Raw genomic sequence first — 20,271 nt, forward strand, 5'->3', positions numbered from 1 at the left:
CCACGCCTTCGGCCGACGCTTGACTGCGCAGCCTCAGTGACCACCTGCTTGAAGCTGCCCCATTGATCTTCGATATCGTCCAAATCCTGCAACGGCTGGACTGGTTCTGAATGTGTAGGGTGAATCCGGCGACGACTTGGGGATCCTTGAACTTCTCCACTGCAAATGGGCGTATGGACTGCGGACGTTTCTGCGGCTTGAACTTCAACTGGAGGGTCCCTCGCAGCGGGAAATGGTCAGATCCAACATCTGCTGCTCGGTATGCGCGCACATCTTGCAACAGCGATCTCCATCGCCGGTTGATGCAGATGTAGTCGATCTCATTAGAGAAGGGACCTCCAGGCAAATGTTGTCAATGGCCTTGTGTTGGAAGACGGTGTTGTCGATGATGAGGCCATTAAGGCTGCAAAAAAAGCCGGATTTGCTCACCATTTTCATTGGTCTCGTCGGCGGATGAAAAGGGACCAACAATCTGCTCGAAGCCTCTGTGATCTCCTCCCAGCAAGACGTTTAAGTCTCCAGTTAGTAGCTTGAGATCATGGCTGGGGGTGGTGTTAAAAGTGTCTTGCCGCTGCTCGAAGAAGGAGTCCTGCTCAACATCCGTTGCGGCTTCAGTGGGGGCGTACACTTGCACGATGGTGGTCTTAACGTGCGCCGAGTGGAATCGAGCAGTGATGATGCGGTCACTGACGGGCTTCCATCCAATCATGGCCAACAATCAAGTCCAACTCCGCGCTCGTGTTTGTCTTTGTGGCCCGAGTAGATAACCACCTTGCCGTCGCTGACCATGACGTCTCTGGCGGTCTAAGGCATCTCGCGGATGCCCAAGACGTCCAACTTGTAGTTGTCGAACTCCTGGAATAGCTTGGCCAGTCGTCCAGTCCGGAATAGGGCCCGGACGTTCCAAGTGCCTATTCGGGTGATGTTTCTGGCAGAGAAGGGTTTGCTCCGTCGTCATCATAAAATCTGGGTTCCCGCGTCGGTTATTGTTTCGTAATATTTCTTCTCTCGTTGTTTCCATAGCGGTTAAGGATTTTTACGGGGGACGGGTTGCTAGCCCGATGCCCCAACCCATTCGGGAAGCCAGTGCCACCGTTCGCCGAGTGCCAAAAGCCCTCGTTGCCCAGCCGACGCCACATGGAGGAGGTGGATGGATTTTATTCGGCCATATATATTATATATATATATATATATGTGTGTGTGTGTGTGTGTGTGTGTGTGTGTGTGTGTGTGTGTGTGTGTGTGTGTGTGCTCATACCCATTTATGTTTGTATATACTATGTGTGTGTGTGTGTGTGTGTGTGTGTGTGTGTGTGTGTGTGTGTGTATAATATATAAATATATATATATATATATATATATATATATATATATATATATATATATATATATATATATATATACTTTATATATTCAAAAACTTTTATGTTAGATGCGATTAATCGTGATTAATTGATTTGACACCACTAATATATATATAATATATATATTCACACACATACACACTGGTAAAAAAAAATTGCTTAAGAAATTCACATGGATGTGTTATTAATCACACATTACTGACTAAGGAAAGTAAAATTTATTTATATAACGCTATTATTATTATTTTTTTTTAACGCAATTACTTACTAGTATTACACTGCTACACTAGTAGTAACTTTAGTTACACTACTAAAATAAATTATATTGACGAGATCCCTCTCTCGCGTGTTCTTTATTCTTGGAAGTCGAAATATGACTTTTATTTTGAAAACGCCACTAGTGGGCGCGTCTTCCGGTGCAGTCGCAGGTAGTTCGGTTGCACTCGCACCAGGCCTGTGGCAGTGAGTGTCGGTGCCACCGGTGCTTCTGGAGCCCAGCGTGTTTCCCAGCGGAGCCCAGTGTGTTTCCCGGCGGTGCGCAACAATGCGGCGCTGGAGATAAAACTCCACCAGCGATGTCAGAAACCAAAGCCTTCGCGCAACTTTAACCCGAGAAGATGTCAGATGTCAGCAAGACCGTCCAGAAATGGCACGCGAGTTTTAGAAAGGGCACAGACTTTGATTCGTGGGGGCAGCTGGTGGAAGCCATCGATGAATATCAAATGTAAGTTGCGCATTTCTGATTAAAATTTATAAAATGTATTCGGCGATCTCTGGATCAGAGCAAGATAGAATTTTTCTCTCCTCTAAAAAACAATCTAATAGAACAAGACATGACAAGTGATGCATTGGAATCACAGAGAGTTGGATTTTTTTCTACTTAATTTTGCATGATCTTGCATGGTTGGATTGTATGTGTTGTAGTAGATGTGCATCAGATGCAGTGAGTGAGTGAATAACTGTTGAGTGTTTGACAGCCTGTTTGCATTATGTCGCGCGCCACACCCTCCTCGAGCGCGGGGCGGGGCTTCACTCTCATCTCACACACACTCAATCTGAATTCATGCTATTTAGGTCAATACTTACTGACACACACCATCACACAAACAGCTTCAGCATTTCTGCTCTTCACACTCTTCTCTCGCTTTTTCTTTGAGTGTTTTAACGTAGTTATGTATGTGCACTTGTTCATGCAACACAAACAACAAAGAAAATTCGGTAACACTTTACAATAAGGTTTGTAGGATTACAAATTTATTTAAATGTTTAATTTAGATTTCCAATACAATAGTATTTTATATTGAGAAAGTTTATAAATGATGAGACCAGGAAATCTCTGCAAACGGTAGGGGTTCTCAGCGGGATATTCCTGACTGTCCCATCTCAGTATGAGAAGGCTAGGCTTTTCCTGTTCTCGGGGGAAGAGTCATGCTGAGCAAGTTTGAACACCTGTTATTTTATTACTGAGACCATTTGTCTCATCTCAGTACGAGAAGTCTATGCCTTTTCCTGTTCTCGTTGTCTCAGCTCATTTACATCACAATGTAATCCCTCCCCCTTGAAATGTATATATGAACTCAATGTATACTGCCTTAGTTAGACTTCACTTGACTTGGGTACGGAGCAGACTACAGCAAATAAAGAATCCTGCTTAAATAAGTCTCCTGGTTTTCGCTTCTGAGTTTTTCTACACTGAAGAAGGAAGAAGTTTACAACAGATGGTGCCTGTGACCCGGATGGAGAAACTGAAACTCAACAAAGAATGAACTTTTGAAACTTCAAAGCTCAAAGATCTCAACAAAGATCTGACTTTCCAGTTCCAGACTGAATCTTTTGAATCCAGAAAGATCTCAACAAAGCTGCCTGAGTTCGCGAACTGAATCTCAACAAAGATCTCAACAAAGCTGACTGTGTTCCAGAACTGAATCTCAACAAAGATCTCAACAAAGCTAACTGAGTTCCAGAACCAAGCTCAACAAAGATCTCTGACTGAGTTTCCAGACGGAATTTTTTCCATACAACAATAATTTGGTGAGTTTCACTCCATTCAAAGAACCGTTGAAAAACCAGTAAAAATTATCCTCTGTGCCGTCAGAGAAAGAGTTATCAGACAGCTGTAGTGTTTGATTACCTAAAGTTATCCTTTAAAAGTTGTCTTTTAAAGATGAAAATATATCCTCTGTTCAGGCAGGGACGTTTTTAACATCACATGTTAAAAAGATATCCTCTGTGTCAGGCAGGGAAGATTAGTATTATTTTGCTAATTATTTGTTTTGTTGTTTGTTACCTTGTGGTGTTACCCTCTAAAAAATGTATTTTAGAGAAGAGAGTTTGATCCTCTGAATAGTCAGGGAAGTTGTTGGTATCCTCTGTGCAGACAGGGAAGATTTTAGCATTCAAGTTAAAATATTGTTAGCCTCTGTGCAAGCAGAGAAGAGGTAGTCTTACAGGCTATTTATTTTGGTTACCCTTTTAAAAGTTTTTCTTTTAGAGAGGAAAGTTTGATCCTCTGTTTCAGGCAGGGAAGAGTTAGCAATACATGCTAGTAATTTTGTTTTATCCTCTAAAAAGTTAGGAAGGTGAAAGATCCTTTCCGTTTCTTTCAGGGAAGATTAGCGTAACGTGCTAATATTTTGTGTTTCATCCTCTGTTTCTGGCAGGGAAGTTAAATGTAATGTGTTGGTATCAAGGAAGTTTAACAATAGTTGATTTGTGTTAACAAGCGTACCCTCTGTAATCAGAGAAGTTTAGTGTTTGTTTGTGTGGTAACAAAGAAATCCACAAAATGATTAAGAAAAGTGCTAGACTAATCTCCACAACTAAAAAAGGTGGTCTTGCTAATCCTTTGTGGTCAGATAGCGAATTTAAAACACTGTTAGGAGAACAGATGGATCTAATAGTCACTGAAAAAGTTAGACAAGAACTAACACAGAAATATGAGATTCATCCAGATAAGATTTGGTCTATTGAAGAATGCAAGAAGGTGTTAGGTGCATGTATCAGAAAGAAAAACATGAAAGGCATAATCTGTTGCCATAGGGAATTTAGCTTATCCATTGCACAAGAACAATCTAGGTGTATAGCTAAATTAAAAGAACAGAACAAACAAATGCACACTAAGGTGGGCCATAACAAGGCCTCAACCAAATGTGACTCAGAAGACCAACAGTCAGATGAAACTTATCCTGACTTAAAAGCATTCTTTGAAACAGATGTAGACATCCCAACAGTAACTGATAAGCCTGTAGATTCAGTAAAGGTTTGTGTTGCAAGAAGATCTCAGGGAATTGAGGGAACTGAAAGTGTTCCTACCAACTCTTCTGTTGTCCAAAACCAAACTGTTGCCAAAGTACTCGGACCTAGAGACATAGAAAGACTATCCCAAAGCTTACCTTCAGTACGCACTGATGTTTCTGAATTTAGAAGGGCATTGATCAGTCAAATGCGTCTTTACGACATGTCGTTGGCAGAAGTCACACAGCTGATGTCACAAATTCTAACTGAATCTGAATTCAACAGTTTTGAGTCTGCTGTTACTTCTGAACTACAACATGCCAGAAAAGATGAATTGAGAGAGGGAGTTCTGAAAGCGTTGAAGAACATTGTTGGACCTAAAATTGACTGGTCGAAGATCACTAGTTCTTTACAGAAGAAGGGTGAAACTGTTAGTGAGTACACTCAAAGATTTTGCCAGTCAGCAGCAGCATACAGTGGTATAGCTGACACTTCAGAGAAGGTGCTAGAAGATAATGGTCCCCTAGTTCGCACATGGTTTGATGGTCTGTTGTCAGAACATAGAAAAGCATTGCCTTTCTTAGACTTAACATGGTCCACTAGAACCATACAAAACAACTTGGAGAGGTTAGCTACTTGGGAAAGAGACTCTGATGTCAAGGCAAGAGTAAAAATTGCAGCAGCATCCTTTAAGGTCAACACAGAGAATCAACAGAAACGCAAATGTCCTAAGAGAGAGGGCAGTAGTTGTTATTATTGTGGTAAACATGGACATTGGGGAAAAGAGTGTAGGAAAAACAAAAAGAACTTTAAACAAGTTAACAATGTTACTCAGCTCCTACTCAGTCTGCTTGCTACTCTGAAGCAGCCCGTCCCCTCGTCATTAAACTGGGGCAGCTGGTTGACGCGTTAACCATTTGGGCTGTGAGTGCTTTATTTCCCCACTAACTTGCAACAGAGATAAAAAAAACTTCTGTTTTTGTTTAATAGAACAAAAGGAAAGTGACTATCTCAGTTTTTTTCTTTGGGGGACACTGGTTAAAGGAGACTCACAGCCTTAAATGTTATTTTACAGCACAGGCCTTTCATCATTAATAGTGTTAGGTCAGACTGTAAACGTAAAAAAAGCCCTCATGCAGTGTCCACAATAATGCCGAATATTGTTTTACAACGTGCACCTGTCACGAATCCGTCCTCATGTATGATGTCTGCTATGACTGAAGTTTTGTTAGAGGATGAAGGACAAATTACTCACGATTGTGTTACGCTTACATATACACCTATGAGTGAAGTAAAAGAAAAAGGTAACAGACGAGCAGGTTATGCAGTAACGTCCACCACGGAAGTGTTAGCTTCAGGACGTCTTCCAGATCATTTTTCAGCTCAAGCTGCAGAACTAGTAGCCCTAACAAGAGCATGCACGCTAGCTTCAGGATCAGTTGCTAATATCTACACAGATTCCAGATATGCTTTTGGGGTAATTCATGATTTTGGTGTCATTTGGCAAACCAGACAGTTTCTAACTTCTGCTGGATCCCCCATTAAGCATGCTGAATTAGTGAAAGATCTAATGTTTTCCATGAAACTTCCAAAGAAATTAGCAGTGATCAAAGTGAAAGCACATCTCACAACTAATACTACAGAAGCTAAAGGTAATGCTCTTGCTGATATGGCAGCTAAACAGTCTTGTTTCTATGCAACTGTACAAGTGTGTTCAGGTAGTGCAGCACAGAAGAAAATGATGCCTCCTGAATCAATTATTGATCTGTACAAAGACGTTTCCTCCATTAGAACCAAAGTGACATGGGCCACATCAAGTGATGTTGATTACAGCAGCTGCAGTATTGTGTCAGGGAAGAAAAACCTAGACTCATTGTACACACTGTAAGGTTGTTCCTGCACCAACAGGGATAGGTTAGGACACAGAACCAGTGAGGAGCCCCGGGAAGAACCGAATGCAATAAGCTTCGGGGGTTAACCCTGGGGTGAAGACTTCCCTCATAGGCCCTATCCTAGTCCATCCTTACCTCACTGTTCTTTAGGTGTCAAAGGAATTAAGAAATAGGGAGAGATGGAACGACAATAGCAGACCCAGAAAAAGTTTACAACCCTAGTGTTTGAACAAATACTGCTCTACTGCTTAGCAGACTTGGAAGTTTACAACCCTAGTGTTTGAACAAATACTGCTCTCCTGTCTTTTGTTTTCTTTCTTACTCTGTGCAGATACCACTGATGACTTCCCGAGACCCATACGCACTGACCTCGTCATCTGCGTATGAAGCCACAAGAAAACCTCAAGAAACAACTTGATCCTCTTCCGAGCCAACTATCACAAAAGGATAAAGAAAAGAAAAAAAAAAATACACAACGCAGAGACTCACATACGAAACCTTCAGTCATCCATCAACATGATCAAGATTGTCGTACCAGTAAGATCACAGACACTCTCGCTTCGCACAAGATAATGATCTTACAGAACAGAGTGGCCTTAGATTACATTCTAGCAACGGAAGGAGCCTGCACCATCATCGGACCTGAGTGCTGCACCGGGTTTTAATGGATCCAACAGAGAACTTGAACAAAATCCAACAAGACATTCTTGATCTTTCAGCAAAATTACACCAGATGACTGAAGTAAATTTTTCATGGTTCGGAAACTTGATTGGGAAACCCTGGCTGTGGATAAAGGAAATAGCAATTCTGCTGTTATTTCTTCTAATAGCGTACTATCTATGCGTCCACAGTATCAAGTGTTTCATTCAACAAATGACTCACGCCCCTCACAAAGAAATGACAGTCCCAAACAGAAAAGACTATTACCCTTAAGAACTTAACGGACCCTAAATTTGCATGTTTGTTTCTGTGTCAGCATGCAATTGCAGAAACAGCAACACAGAAGCATGAGCCTGTAATGATCACAAGTTACAAGAATTTAACTTTTAAGTGTCTAAATTTGTATTTTGTGAGAGTTATTTAGAACTCTCAAAGGGGGAAATGTAGGATTACAAATTTATTTAAATGTTTAATTTAGATTGCCAATACAATAGTATTTTATATTGAGAAAGTTTAGAAATGATGAGACCAGGAAATCTCTGCAAACGGTAGGGGTTCTCAGCGGGATATTCCTGACTGTCCCATCTCAGTATGAGAAGGCTAGGCTTTTCCTGTTCTCGGGGGAAGAGTCATGCTGAGCAAGTTTGAACACCTGTTATTTTATTACTGAGACCATTTGTCTCATCTCAGTACGAGAAGTCTATGCCTTTTCCTGTTCTCGTTGTCTCAGCTCATTTACATCACAATGTAATCCCTCCCCCTTGAAATGTATATATGAACTCAATGTATACTGCCTTAGTTAGACTTCACTTGACTTGGGTACGGAGCAGACTACAGCAAATAAAGAATCCTGCTTAAATAAGTCTCCTGGTTTTCGCTTCTGAGTTTTTCTACACTGAAGAAGGAAGAAGTTTACAACAGGTTCTTTAGCTACCTTAGTTAACATGAACTAAGAATGAACAATACTTCTCACCAGCATTTATTAATCTTAGTTAATGTTAATTTCAACATTTACTAATACGTTTTTAAAATCAAAGGTTGTATTTGTTAACATTAGTTAATGCATAATGAACTAACATAAACAAACAATGAACAGCTGTATTTTTATTAACTAACATTAACAAAGATTAATAAATACTGTAACAAATGTATTGCTCGTTGTTATTTCAAGTTAGTAAATACATTAACTAACTAATTAACCTTATTTTAACTGAAAATTCTTATATTTTCATCTAGAACATGGATTTTGTCCGTAAACAAAGTTCTTTCCAAATGTTTTAATTCTTCAATTTGAAGTTATTTGATGCGTTTTATTTTTTCATCATGAGCTATAAAACAGAGAAACATGTTGTGAATGGAAATTTATTCAGTGTTTAATTTTCCTGCCTGGGTTATATATATATAAATACATTTAGACCACTTAACTTGAACTGAACTGAAGAGACTTTCAACCAACATAACAAAAAATGTTTCTGAAACATATCACCTACCCTGCCTTTAACCTATGACTGTGATTTTTTTTCTTTTTCTTTATCAGACTCGCAAGGCAACTTCAGAAAGAAGTGCAGTCATCAAACTTGCATGATTTTACAGAGGAACAGAAGGTATGTGTGTTTCCCAGAGGTGACAATCACTTTTCTTTTTAAAAGTCAGCATGAAACTGCACCTGGAACAAGAACAAATGTGGGCGGGTCTTGATTTTGTCTGTGGGGAATTGATTGGATGGTTGTGGTTTGCTATTGGCTGATCTCATGTGAGTGACAGGTTGCTCCGCCCTCATCATCAGAGAAGAGAAGAGGAAAGATATTCTGATTCAAGTTTACGAGAGTGCATGGATTTAACAAAAATAATAATGTGCACGGATAAATCATTTATAATAAATACTGCAATACTGCAAAATAATCTAAAATGTCCATTTTGGTCTCATGGTGATTTTAATGCCCAACATGATAGTAAATGCAATTTAACACTGCTTAAATGTTTAAAATCGAGACCAAACTTATTTTAGATCTGCTTTCTGTTGTTATCTCATAATATACATTTTTTCCCCCCAGAAAACTCTGGGAAAGTTTGCAACATGCCTTGAAATGCGAAGTGCAGCCTTACAGGTCAGTATTGTTTGGGATGACTCTACAAGACGACATGAAAGTTAATTAGTGGTTTTGCTAAAGAAATTGCACGAGTCATTATGGTAGCTTATGCACACCACTTACAGTTTCTTCAGGAAATGTACAAATCTAGCTGAAGATATTTCTAAAATCACCCCATCTGCAGGGTATTTTTTATCTCACATTGTGAATAAAATAATTGATAATGATAAACAAATTATCAGAGCGCTTTTTAATTTTCTCTCAACTAACTCTGCTGTTTGTCTTTCTCAGTGCACACAATCACAAGAGGAGTTCAAGTTAGAAGACCTGAAAAAACTGGAACCCAGTATGTACATAAATATGTGGATATGAATGAATTTGACCCTATAAAGCCTTACCGTATCATATTAATACATGCATCAAAACTGCTGATAAACCTGTCGCACACAATCTTCTGTCTCTGATTGATAGTTTAGACTTTTAGTGTAATTGTACAAGCGTCCACATTCAGCTCGTGTCTTTTTGCTGTCAAATCTGCACTGATTTTTATCAAGTAAACACAAGAATAACTTTAATATTGTTAGTAATACTTCCACTGCACTGAAGCAGCGTCGGTTTACTTGATTATCATACATCATTTTTTTTATAGAAAAATCAAGAGTATTAAATATGATCATCAGGCTTTTGGTGAAGGTTTATTTGTTCATCTCTCAATCATTATTTTATTGCATTATGTTTAAAACTACAGAGCTATGATCATAAAACTAAGCAATATTATCTTACTAAGGCATATTATTGGGAGATATAGAGTGAAGACTGACATTTATATGCATATTATATAAGTATCTGCTATACTGTTATTAGATCTCATTGATTTGCAATACAAGCATCAGAATTTCATATTTTTAGAAATTTAAATGTGCACAAAATTGCCTATTTTTCCTCAGTTTGTGCCTCTGAATAAATAGTTTTTTATACAAAACGCACACACATTTTTTTTTAGATGTTCATTTATATTATTAAGTAAAGGTACAATAAACTCTTCCATTAAAAAACAAAACAAAAAAACATTTTAAAGGGTGTAAGAAAAAATGATGTGGACGTCGCAGATCTAAATAATGCAGTTTATTACAGCATTGCACCTTGGATTTGAGATCCAAATCTCAAACTTTTATCCTGTTACAGTTTCCCACTCTTCATGTAAATGAAGTTGCTCCTGTTGTAACCGCTGTGTTCTGTATGTTAATGAAGTTGAGACATTGTCTGAGAAGTTTCTCTGTGTCTCACACACATTCGCATTCTACAATTGATGATGAGCCTTTGCTCTGGATGTGAATGGTGAAGAAACTATATAACTTCACTTCCTTCATCTCTATGATAATTAAGCCATTTTGGGGATGAGCTTATTCTACAATATATTTAGGAGTGGAATCTGGGTCGAGGCAGACTACAATTTCTTACAAGGGTTAAAACCCATTTAAAACATCAATAGTGCTGATATCTTGTTATATAGTTTATATATATATATATATCACTGCTATTCTTATGTTTCTCTACAGTTATTAAGAACATTCTGACTTACAACAAAGATTTCCCGTTTGATGTCCAACCAGTGCCTTTGAGGTAATTCTTCAGTGTTCATGGAATGGATAGTTCTGGTCCTGGATGCTGATTGGTCAGTCCAGTGCATTAGTGCCCGCCCCCTTTTTCAGTGATGCTGGTTCCGGAAGCATTTCTTCCATTCATTTCTCCCATAGGGACTTCAAAAAAGTCTTTTTTAAAGCGCTATAAGCCATGAATCAAGCCGACGAGGAGATTCATAACATTACAAACTTTGATTTGAAGCAAAAAAGTATTTGAAAATCAGACAAGGTACAAGAACATCTTTAGTGAGGGAAAGAACTACAATCCCATGAATCTTTGCAAACAGCATAATAGAATTAAAAATGTTAGAGAAATATAAAACTACTCATTTAGAAATGTTGATTATATATACGCAGTGCTTCATGGGAGTGGGCGGAGCTAAAGAGCTCTTTTGTTGTGTGTTGCTTGTTTTAAGTCTGATTGGTGGAATTTTCTGTACAGCATCATGGGAAATGTAGTTTTTCACCACAAATTCAGCTGTTAAACATGATTATTTTAAAACTAAGTTGAAATGATGTGGACTGACGGCTTCAGCAGAAGCAAACACCATTGATTAACAACCTCGTAGCTCACAGTAGGTCTGTCTTTAAAGGTTTATAAGTTATTGTTAAAAATCTATTTCCTTATGGAGATTTTACTTTCGGGAACTCGACTGTTGCTCTCTATAATGATGATCTGCACAATATTATGCCTCGAAGATATTTACAATATCTACTATACTAATACTCTTTTTTACAGACGATTTTGCCGATACTGTTATTGATTCTTAATTCTGTGTGTTGTTAGGAAGATTCTTGCACCAGGTGAGGAGGAAAACCTTGATTTTGAGGAGGAGCTGGACGCTGGTACTGGAGCCGGTTCAACGCCATCATTCCCTTCAAGGGTGCCAGGTGATTCACTGCATAGTGCATGACATTCAGCTGGACTTATGTGTTATGCACTTTAGAGCAGTACGATTTATAGTTAAAAGATTGCGATCTCGTTTCAAACTCCCACATGATCTTATGCCTAAAGGACAACAATTCGACTCTGTCTATTAAAGCTTTGACTAGTCCGATCACACTGAACATTCAGATCTGTGTTCTGATCCAGAGAGAGCGGTTGTCTTGTATAATTATGAAACAGCTTCACAAACAGTCTTTTCAACCTCACAGTAGCGTTATTTCTGTCTTACAAATATTCATATTATCACAGAAGTACTGAGATAAAAGTATATAGAGAAAATAACCTTTTGAATGTAACATGGCGCTTCAGCGATTGCATCATTACATCGTTACACCAGTAGGTGGCGACAAGTGACTGTTAATTCTGTATTTGTCATTGAATCATTCAAGAGATTCGTTCAAAAATGCCGATTCATCCAGTAATGAAACAAGTGAAGTCTTTATGGGTGAGTCATTGAATCATTCACTCAAACCGATTTTTAAAAAACGAACCTCGTAACTAAACAGTAAATTAAATGTTGTTTTGTTTAGTTGTCTATTTAGAATCACAATCGTGATCCGTTTTAAACAAAAACAAACAAATTCTAAATTTTTTCCATAATCATGCATTTCTAATGCACTTCATATGATCATTGTTATGCTATGGACATAAATGATAAGCCTTAAATAATATTTTCTGCCTCAAAAAAAAACGAGCACACATTTCACATTCAGTGTTACTTTAGTATCTAACTATAATTGATATACTATTGTAGTTTTTGTTAATATTTTCTTTTAAATTTTAGTTTTTTTTAAGTAATCTTTGTGTATGGTTGTTTTATTTAAAGTCCCTGTAAAGGCAATTAAAAAAAAAAATTCTAAACACATTATAAATGTTAGAAATTTATTGCTAAAACATATTACAAAGACTGTGAACTGTGAAGTACTGAATTGTGGAGTTAGACCGTTAAACAGTTTTTCACCATTGCAATTTTCCGGATTTTTTGGGCGGGTCTAAAACGGGGCTCGATGACGCACTGGAGCCCCTGAGCTCCTGGCCCCGCCCCTACCTGATGACGCACTGGAGCCCCTGAGCTCCTGGCCCCGCCCCTACCTGATGACGCACTGGAGCCCCTGAGCTCCTGGACACACCCCTACCTGATGACGCACTGGAGCCCCTGAGCTCCTGGCCCCGCCCCTACCTGATGACGCACTGGAGCCCCTGAGCTCCTGGCCCCGCCCCTACCTGATGACGCACTGGAGCCCCTGAGCTCCTGGACACGCCCCTACCTGATGACGCACTGGAGCCCCTGAGCTCCTGGCCCCGCCCCTACCTGATGACGCACTGGAGCCCCTGAGCTCCTGGACACACCCCTACCTGATGACGCACTGGAGCCCCTGAGCTCCTGGACACGCCCCTACCTGATGACGCACTGGAGCCCCTGAGCTCCTGGACACGCCCCTACCTGATGACGCACTGGAGCCCCTGAGCTCCTGGCCCCGCCCCTACCTGATGACGCACTGGAGCCCCTGAGCTCCTGGACACGCCCCTACCTGATGACGCACTGGAGCCCCTGAGCTCCTGGACACGCCCCTACCTGATGACGCACTGGAGCCCCTGAGCTCCTGGACACGCCCCTACCTGATGACGCACTGGAGCCCCTGAGCTCCTGGACACGCCCCTACCTGATGACGCACTGGAGCCCCTGAGCTCCTGGACACGCCCCTACCTGATGACGCACTGGAGCCCCTGAGCTCCTGGACACGCCCCTACCTGATGACGCACTGGAGCCCCTGAGCTCCTGGACACACCCCTACCTGATGAGGCACTGGAGCCCCTGAGCTCCTGGACACGCCCCTACCTGATGACGCACTGGAGCCCCTGAGCTCCTGGACACGCCCCTACCTGATGACGCACTGGAGCCCCTGAGCTCCTGGACACGCCCCTACCTGATGACGCACTGGAGCCCCTGAGCTCCTGGCCCCGCCCCTACCTGATGACGCACTGGAGCCCCTGAGCTCCTGGACACGCCCCTACCTGATGACGCACTGGAGCCTGAGGCTGGCCGCTCCCCTAACAATATAAATAGAGCACATTCACATCGGTTTGGCGCTCAATCGCGAGTTACTGTCAGTACTCTTATTAGTTACTACAGCCTACAGTTCGCTAGCTAGCTATGTCTTCGTCACGGAAATGCGTACTACCTGGATGCGTTCATGTACAAAACAGATCGGTGTCCTTATTTAAATTTCCTAAATACAATCACATCAAGAAGAGGTGGATTAATTTTGTGAAGAGCCACCTTGATGGAGAGCTGAGGATCACCACCAAAACCCGTCTCTGTAATGATCATTTTATACAGGACAGTTTTATAAACTTTCGTCGTAGACAACTGGGATTCACTGATAATCCACTGTTGTGTTACTGGTGAATGGGGCCGAACGACTATCTCCCGCCTCGGCCTTCATCCTCCCGTCGCGCCGACATCTGGTGACATCATCCGCAGTGTGTGCCCACCAATGAGTGTAAGTTGCCTTGTGTGCTTATGTTATAATTAACTCGAATAAGCTGCTAGGAGCATCCATTCCCGGCTGTAGCGGGTGACAGTTGAGTGTGGCAACGGCAGCTTTACCACGAGTGGGCGTGGTTTCAGCGCAGCCAGCGGACACGCCCCCAGCGTAGGAGAGCAGAAACTACTGCTCATTTTTTCAAGATTTTGATAGCTTATTTTATGTATTTGCCGGCTTTTTTTATCATTCAAATTTGTCTGGGTGTCTAATAACACATTTTTCTGTGATATGACAAACTCAGAACACATATTTCATTTTGACTTTACAGGGACTTTAATATGTCTATATACTTTTTTCTTAGGTTTTTGTCAATTTAATATTTTAATATAAACTAAACTAAAATGAGAAATGTTGCCTTGCCTGAAATAAAATAAGATGTTTTTTTTTATTTAATGTTTCTTTAATTTCAAGTACGGATATTTTTCAGTCTTCAGTTTCAGTTAAAGATAATAACTCTGGCTCTGTTACTGCGAAATTAAATGTAATAGGAGTAAACAGTAGATGAGCTTAACGATTGTTTTATGGATGTTTATGGCCTATTTCCTGAGAAACCTTTAAAGTCCCCCAGTAGTCAACAATTTTATCCCTTAAAACTCATCTTTGATCACCGAAATGACATATGTAAACGTTTCATCATGATGAAAAAAATGAAAAAAATTGATCATGCCTTAAAATATCTTGAATGTAACTCGACACCCTTCCCTCATTTACTATACGCGGTTCTATGAATATGCAAATGAGCCCCGCCTCCACTCACTCATTCAGCTCAGAGATCCACTCGTTGACGATCACACGTTGATCTGATTGGTTACAAGGTAGTATGTGACGTCAGAAACTCCAGCGATTTCAAACCGTGTTTCTGAGTATGTCCCAGTTTTAAGCAGAAAATACTCAGCAATGCTGTCGACTTAATGAATTTACACGTGGTTTGTCTTAAAGCATATTAAAAACACCACATAGACATATCAACAATATAAAAACGTACAGCTTAAGACTTTAAACAGTGCCAATTGATCCATTTAGTTTGTTAACAAGCAAACAAATTCTCATTCGTGCATGGTTTTAATTAAAGTTTGACGTCTTTGACAGGTACTCTGTTGCCACGGTTACCCTCGGAGCCGGGAATGACTTTGCTCACACTGACGATAGAGAAGATCGGTCTGAAAGATGCAGGACAGTGTATCGACCCGTACATCACAGTCAGTGTTAAAGGTAGAGCTCGCGTTTCTGAACCTCAGATTTTCTGCCCTGATATTTTCTTACATATTCATCCCTTTTCCTTCAGATCTGAACGGGATAGACTTGAATCCAGTTCAGGAGACTCCAGTGGCCACGCGGAAAGAGGACACGTATATTCATTTTAGCGTGGAAGTGGAAATCCAGAAACATCTAGAAAAACTACCGAAAGGTCTCACTTTGCTCTTAAGCGTAACTGCAGAAGTTTGCTTGTTGCAGTCGTGCATGTTATGGATGTCACATTAAGATATGTATGATATTTAATAAACTGGTAGCAATTTACAATAAACTAAACTTACGTTAACAATGTGCAATTATCAATAATGGTAATTAGGGGTGTAACAATATATCGTGCCACAATAAATCGCAATACAAAAATGCAACTAAGTATCGTGGATAGTGACAATATGTACCGTGGATAAATGTATCGTGTGTGAGAAAAAAATTCAAGTTTTCAGAGTTTTAGTGTCAGTACTACATTGAACTACAATATATAATGTTGAATATACTGTATAATAATGCAATGGGGGAATATTTGTGGGTCCTGATAATACCAAATGTCTGATTATTTGAAACATTATTTGAAATATATCTAGTCAGTGAAAAAGTGCAAGAATTTTCGTCTAAAATAATTCTGTATTTTCAGCTTCAGAATCATGAATATTTTTATTCTGGTCTCACAATTGTCCTTGGGTTAAAAGCACAGAGTCCAAGCCTATTCATTTAAACCCACAATGTAATATCAAAGCTAGCATTTTAATCAACAGTACATTTTTTGTTAACCTTTTATCATATGTCTTGGAGTATCGCAATAATATCGTATCGTGAGTTAAGTATCGTGAAATGTATCGAATAGTGACATGAGGGTATCGTTACACCCCTAATGCTAACGCTAGTTAATACAAATACGATTGTCAATTCATGTTAACTCGGGTCCAGATTTTAATAATGCATTAACTAAGATTCAAAAATGCTTTAGAAGTATTATTGTTAGTTCATGGTAAATTATGTAGTTTACAAATGAAACCTTAGTGTAAGGTGTCAGCATTACACTATATGTTTGCACTTGGTCTTGATCACGTGTCCCTCTTCTGCAGGTACTGCTATTTTCTTTGAATTCAAACACTACAAACCCAAGAAAAGATTCACCAGCACGAAGTGTTTTGCCTTCATGGAAATGGATGAAATCAAACCAGGTCCCATTGTTATAGAACTGTGAGTACAAGATGAGTTATTCCAGATTGTTGCATCTACACTGTACCTACATGTAACTAACGCATAAATAGTTAAAGGGATAGTTCACCCTAAAATTAAATTATGTACTTTCCCTGGTGTTGTTTTAATGCCGTATACCCTTTTTTATGGACCACAAAAGGAGAATTTAAAAAAAAGAGTCCATATAATGGCAGTGAATAGCGACCGCTACCGACATAAAAAGAATCAGAATGATCCCGTGTGACACTTGTTGTATATTTAAAAACAAGCCAAAATTGAATGTATTATTAAATGAAAATCCTGAGCTTGGCCGTTGGTCTTCTGTCTTTCACTAGACTCAGCGCCGCAGTTCAGTCCGACTGACACGCAAACTGTGAGAAATTGAGATGAGAAAAAACACGACATGAAATACAACCCATGTTGCTTCTTCTCTGAGGTGAATATATCCGTTGTGTTCGTCGTAACAAGAAGTTTTTGCGTTTCATTCTGACTAATCTCATGAACAGCACAGAAGACCAATGGCCAAGCTCAGGATTTTTGTTATAATACATTCAATTTTGGTTTGTTTTTCACCAAACTATATCGTATACGTCCAAAACACCTTAAGTATATGACACGCGTCATCATTCTGTGATACTCTTTTGTCATTTTTAAAAGCCTAATGCCGGTCGCTATTCACTGCAATTGTAGCTATGGATGAGTGCGAGCGGGACATTTTTTATTTTTTTTAAATCCTCCTCCTGTGGTCCATAAAAGACAGAAGGGAGATATGGCATTAGAACAACACCAGGGTGAGTAAATGATGAATTGATTTTCATTTTAGGGTGAACTATCCCTTTAATATGCAATGCAATCTGGTTTTAGGTACAAGAAACCAACTGACTTCAAGAGGAAAAAGCTCAACCTCCTGACGAAGAAACCACTTTACCTGCACATTAACCAGACTTTGCACAAAGACTAAATAAAGATCATACGGCCAAACACATGAAGGACATGGGAGGGATACATTCAGTGTCGCCTCTCACATTCCTTGCAATATCTTTTCTTCATATCTCCGATCTGACGTCTGGGACACAGTCGGATGTCTCCACCGCTCTTCATCTGAAAGAGAGACGAGTATTTTAAAAACTGAATGGTGTATAAATTAATATGATTTCCGATGAAAAGGGATATAACTTGTTTACGCAACACTTCCCATTGGGTTTTTACGTTTTTATTTAATTAAAGAAACTGCTCCCCCTCATGTTTCAAACCTGTATGCTGTTATTATTTCGAGAGAAGATTTTTCTCATCTATTTTCAATTCAGTGACTGTTAAAAATCTGTAAAGCTTCAAAAACAAAAAAATAACCCATTGATTAATGCGATCGGGTCGGTAATGCAATGCAACATTAAATCTGAAGAAGAATCAGTATAGAAGTTTGGAACTATTTGAGGGTGTGTAAATAAAGACAGAAAGTTAAATATTGGGCGAGCTGTAAATGTTTAACAGACAGGCTTGTTGATTTTATGGAGTGCTTATTGCATCATATACACATGGAGTATATAAAAACCCTGAAGAAACAACACTGACAAACAAACTCAAATATATAAATAGGTTGGTTTTTGAGATATCTTCAGGTTTTCTCAACTGGTTAAACAGTTTTCCCTTGGCTATAACTTCTCCTCGCTAATATAAATTTAGCATTATGGAGCATTAATACTTGTTTGAAATGTGGCATTTTGGCTTATTAATATCATGGAAGATCTATCACAATAATGTTTATTTGAGAATTAATTAGAAAAGCCAGTAAATATATGGAATTTGACCATAAGAAGGGAGAAACGAGCAAATGAAGTATTAGCATGTCGGTTTTGTAATTAGCTCCTTACAGCTCTTTGTGGTTAGTTTGAGGAAAGTGCTGTTTTAATTTTTGTAATTTATGTCCGACTTAGTTTCTCAAACTGTTTTAACCAAGTTTAACTACAACTAAATGATTTCTGTGGAAGATTGACTTGGGGACAGTTTCTGACAGGATTTTTCCAGATAAAAAAAAAAAATGTATTAAGAAATAAATAACTGATGCTTTTCCTATCAGGCTGTTTAATTATGTTGTATGAAAGGGGTGGTATAATGCCTTTTTCACAAAATGTAAAATAAGTTTCTGATGTTCCCAGAGTGTGTATGTAAAGTTTTAGCTCAAAATACCAACACAGATATTTTTATATAGCATGTTAAAATTGTCATTTTTTGAGGGTGAGCAAAAACTTTTTGTGTGTCCCTTTAAATGCAAATGAGCTGCTGCTCCCAGCACAGGGGGCGGAGCTTCAAGAGCTCCTCTGTGTGTGTGTGTGCGTGTGTGTGTGTGTGTGTGTGTGCGTGCGTGCGTGTGCGTGTTAGCATCTCCTATTAACTCACACCACACACTAAAAATTTCAGCCTTTTATGTTCACACCGGAGTCAGACAATGATGGAGAGACTCAAGAAGAAGTGACAACAGAATGCAACAGGACATTTCTGAATGGTTAGGTGGTGAATTTATATTGCTGATGTGGAGTTTTTTCTAGTCATTGATTAGCATATTCTCTCATGATAATCTATAAATCACGTTCCCGGGGGCGGGGTTTATGTAAATGTTAGGGTTTGTGGTGTCACTAACGCGGGAGCAATGTCGTGTAGTCGTTACCAGCCGTTTGTTGTAGTCCTTAAAAAACGATTTCTTTAAAAGCAAATATCTTCCTTTGCTTTAAACTTTGAGCGTTGTAACTTTGCAGATGTTTTTATGCTCAAACAGCAACATTACACACGAACTAAAGTTAGAAAAGTGAAATCATAATCAACCACCCCTTTAAATGTCAATGTTGGAGTCTCAGAATCATCATAATCAACTAAATGGTTAAAAAGTATTGCATTTCTGTAAAGACTGTTTGATGGACGATGCCCATCTTTTATTAAAACGTCCCATTTCTTATAAATGACAATGCTGCTTGAATCAAGGATATCATGAATGACCACATGCTGGCATGTTTTCTAAATGCAAATTACCTGGATTTATGGAAAATGCATTAGTCCAGAGTGAAATCCCATACGAGTTCCTAGCAGTTTTCTATAGGAAGATGCTGAGATTCACACTTAAATAAAAATGTATTGCACATTATATGATAAAAGGTTATCCTCATTTCCCATTCCTTATTTGCATCTCCACATCTATCGTTTTAGTATTTCAAACCATGCAAACTTCTTTTTGTCAATCATTTAAACTTGTGCATGCTCATTAAAATAGATACAAAATATTAAACTTTGCTATCTAAATCAATGACATTCAAATATTAGTAGGTGTCTGTTAAGTGTCTAAATACTCTTTGGGGCAATAAATGATTAATTGCTAACTGCGAATGTCCTGGATTATTTAGTCTATATCAGCTAGACGGGTGTTGAGAAATGCTGAGATGCACGACACAG

The 20,271-nt window shown here is 39.2% G+C and overlaps 1 protein-coding gene across 1 annotated transcript; it reads left to right on the plus strand.

The window, feature by feature from the left end:
• The first annotated feature begins 1,762 nt into the window (after nt 1-1,762).
• aida (axin interactor, dorsalization associated) lies at nt 1,763-18,901 on the plus strand. The gene is made up of 10 exons (XM_077219529.1): nt 1,763-2,088; nt 8,689-8,755; nt 9,206-9,259; nt 9,533-9,587; nt 10,801-10,864; nt 11,672-11,775; nt 15,469-15,591; nt 15,665-15,787; nt 16,713-16,830; nt 17,695-18,901. Exons 1-10 carry the CDS (start codon nt 1,982-1,984, stop codon nt 17,789-17,791), a joined length of 912 nt encoding a protein of 303 aa, XP_077075644.1. The 5' UTR covers nt 1,763-1,981; the 3' UTR covers nt 17,792-18,901.
• The last annotated feature ends 1,370 nt before the right edge of the window (nt 18,902-20,271 follow it).

Source organism: Siphateles boraxobius, unplaced genomic scaffold, assembly GCF_051911475.1.
Source record: "Siphateles boraxobius isolate OS27281-9 unplaced genomic scaffold, OSU_SipBor_1 8, whole genome shotgun sequence".
NCBI classification, from domain to species: domain Eukaryota; kingdom Metazoa; phylum Chordata; class Actinopteri; order Cypriniformes; family Leuciscidae; genus Siphateles; species Siphateles boraxobius.

Bases quoted from the DNA above. Each gene is read 5' to 3' on its own strand.
- aida (XM_077219529.1), top strand. From the start codon at position 1,982: ATGTCAGATGTCAGCAAGACCGTCCAGAAATGGCACGCGAGTTTTAGA. The intron at 9,588-10,800 runs GTATGTACATAA...GTTTCTCTACAG, and splicing joins CCTGAAAAAACTGGAACCCA to TTATTAAGAACATTCTGACT. The intron at 10,865-11,671 runs GTAATTCTTCAG...GTGTGTTGTTAG, and splicing joins GTCCAACCAGTGCCTTTGAG to GAAGATTCTTGCACCAGGTG.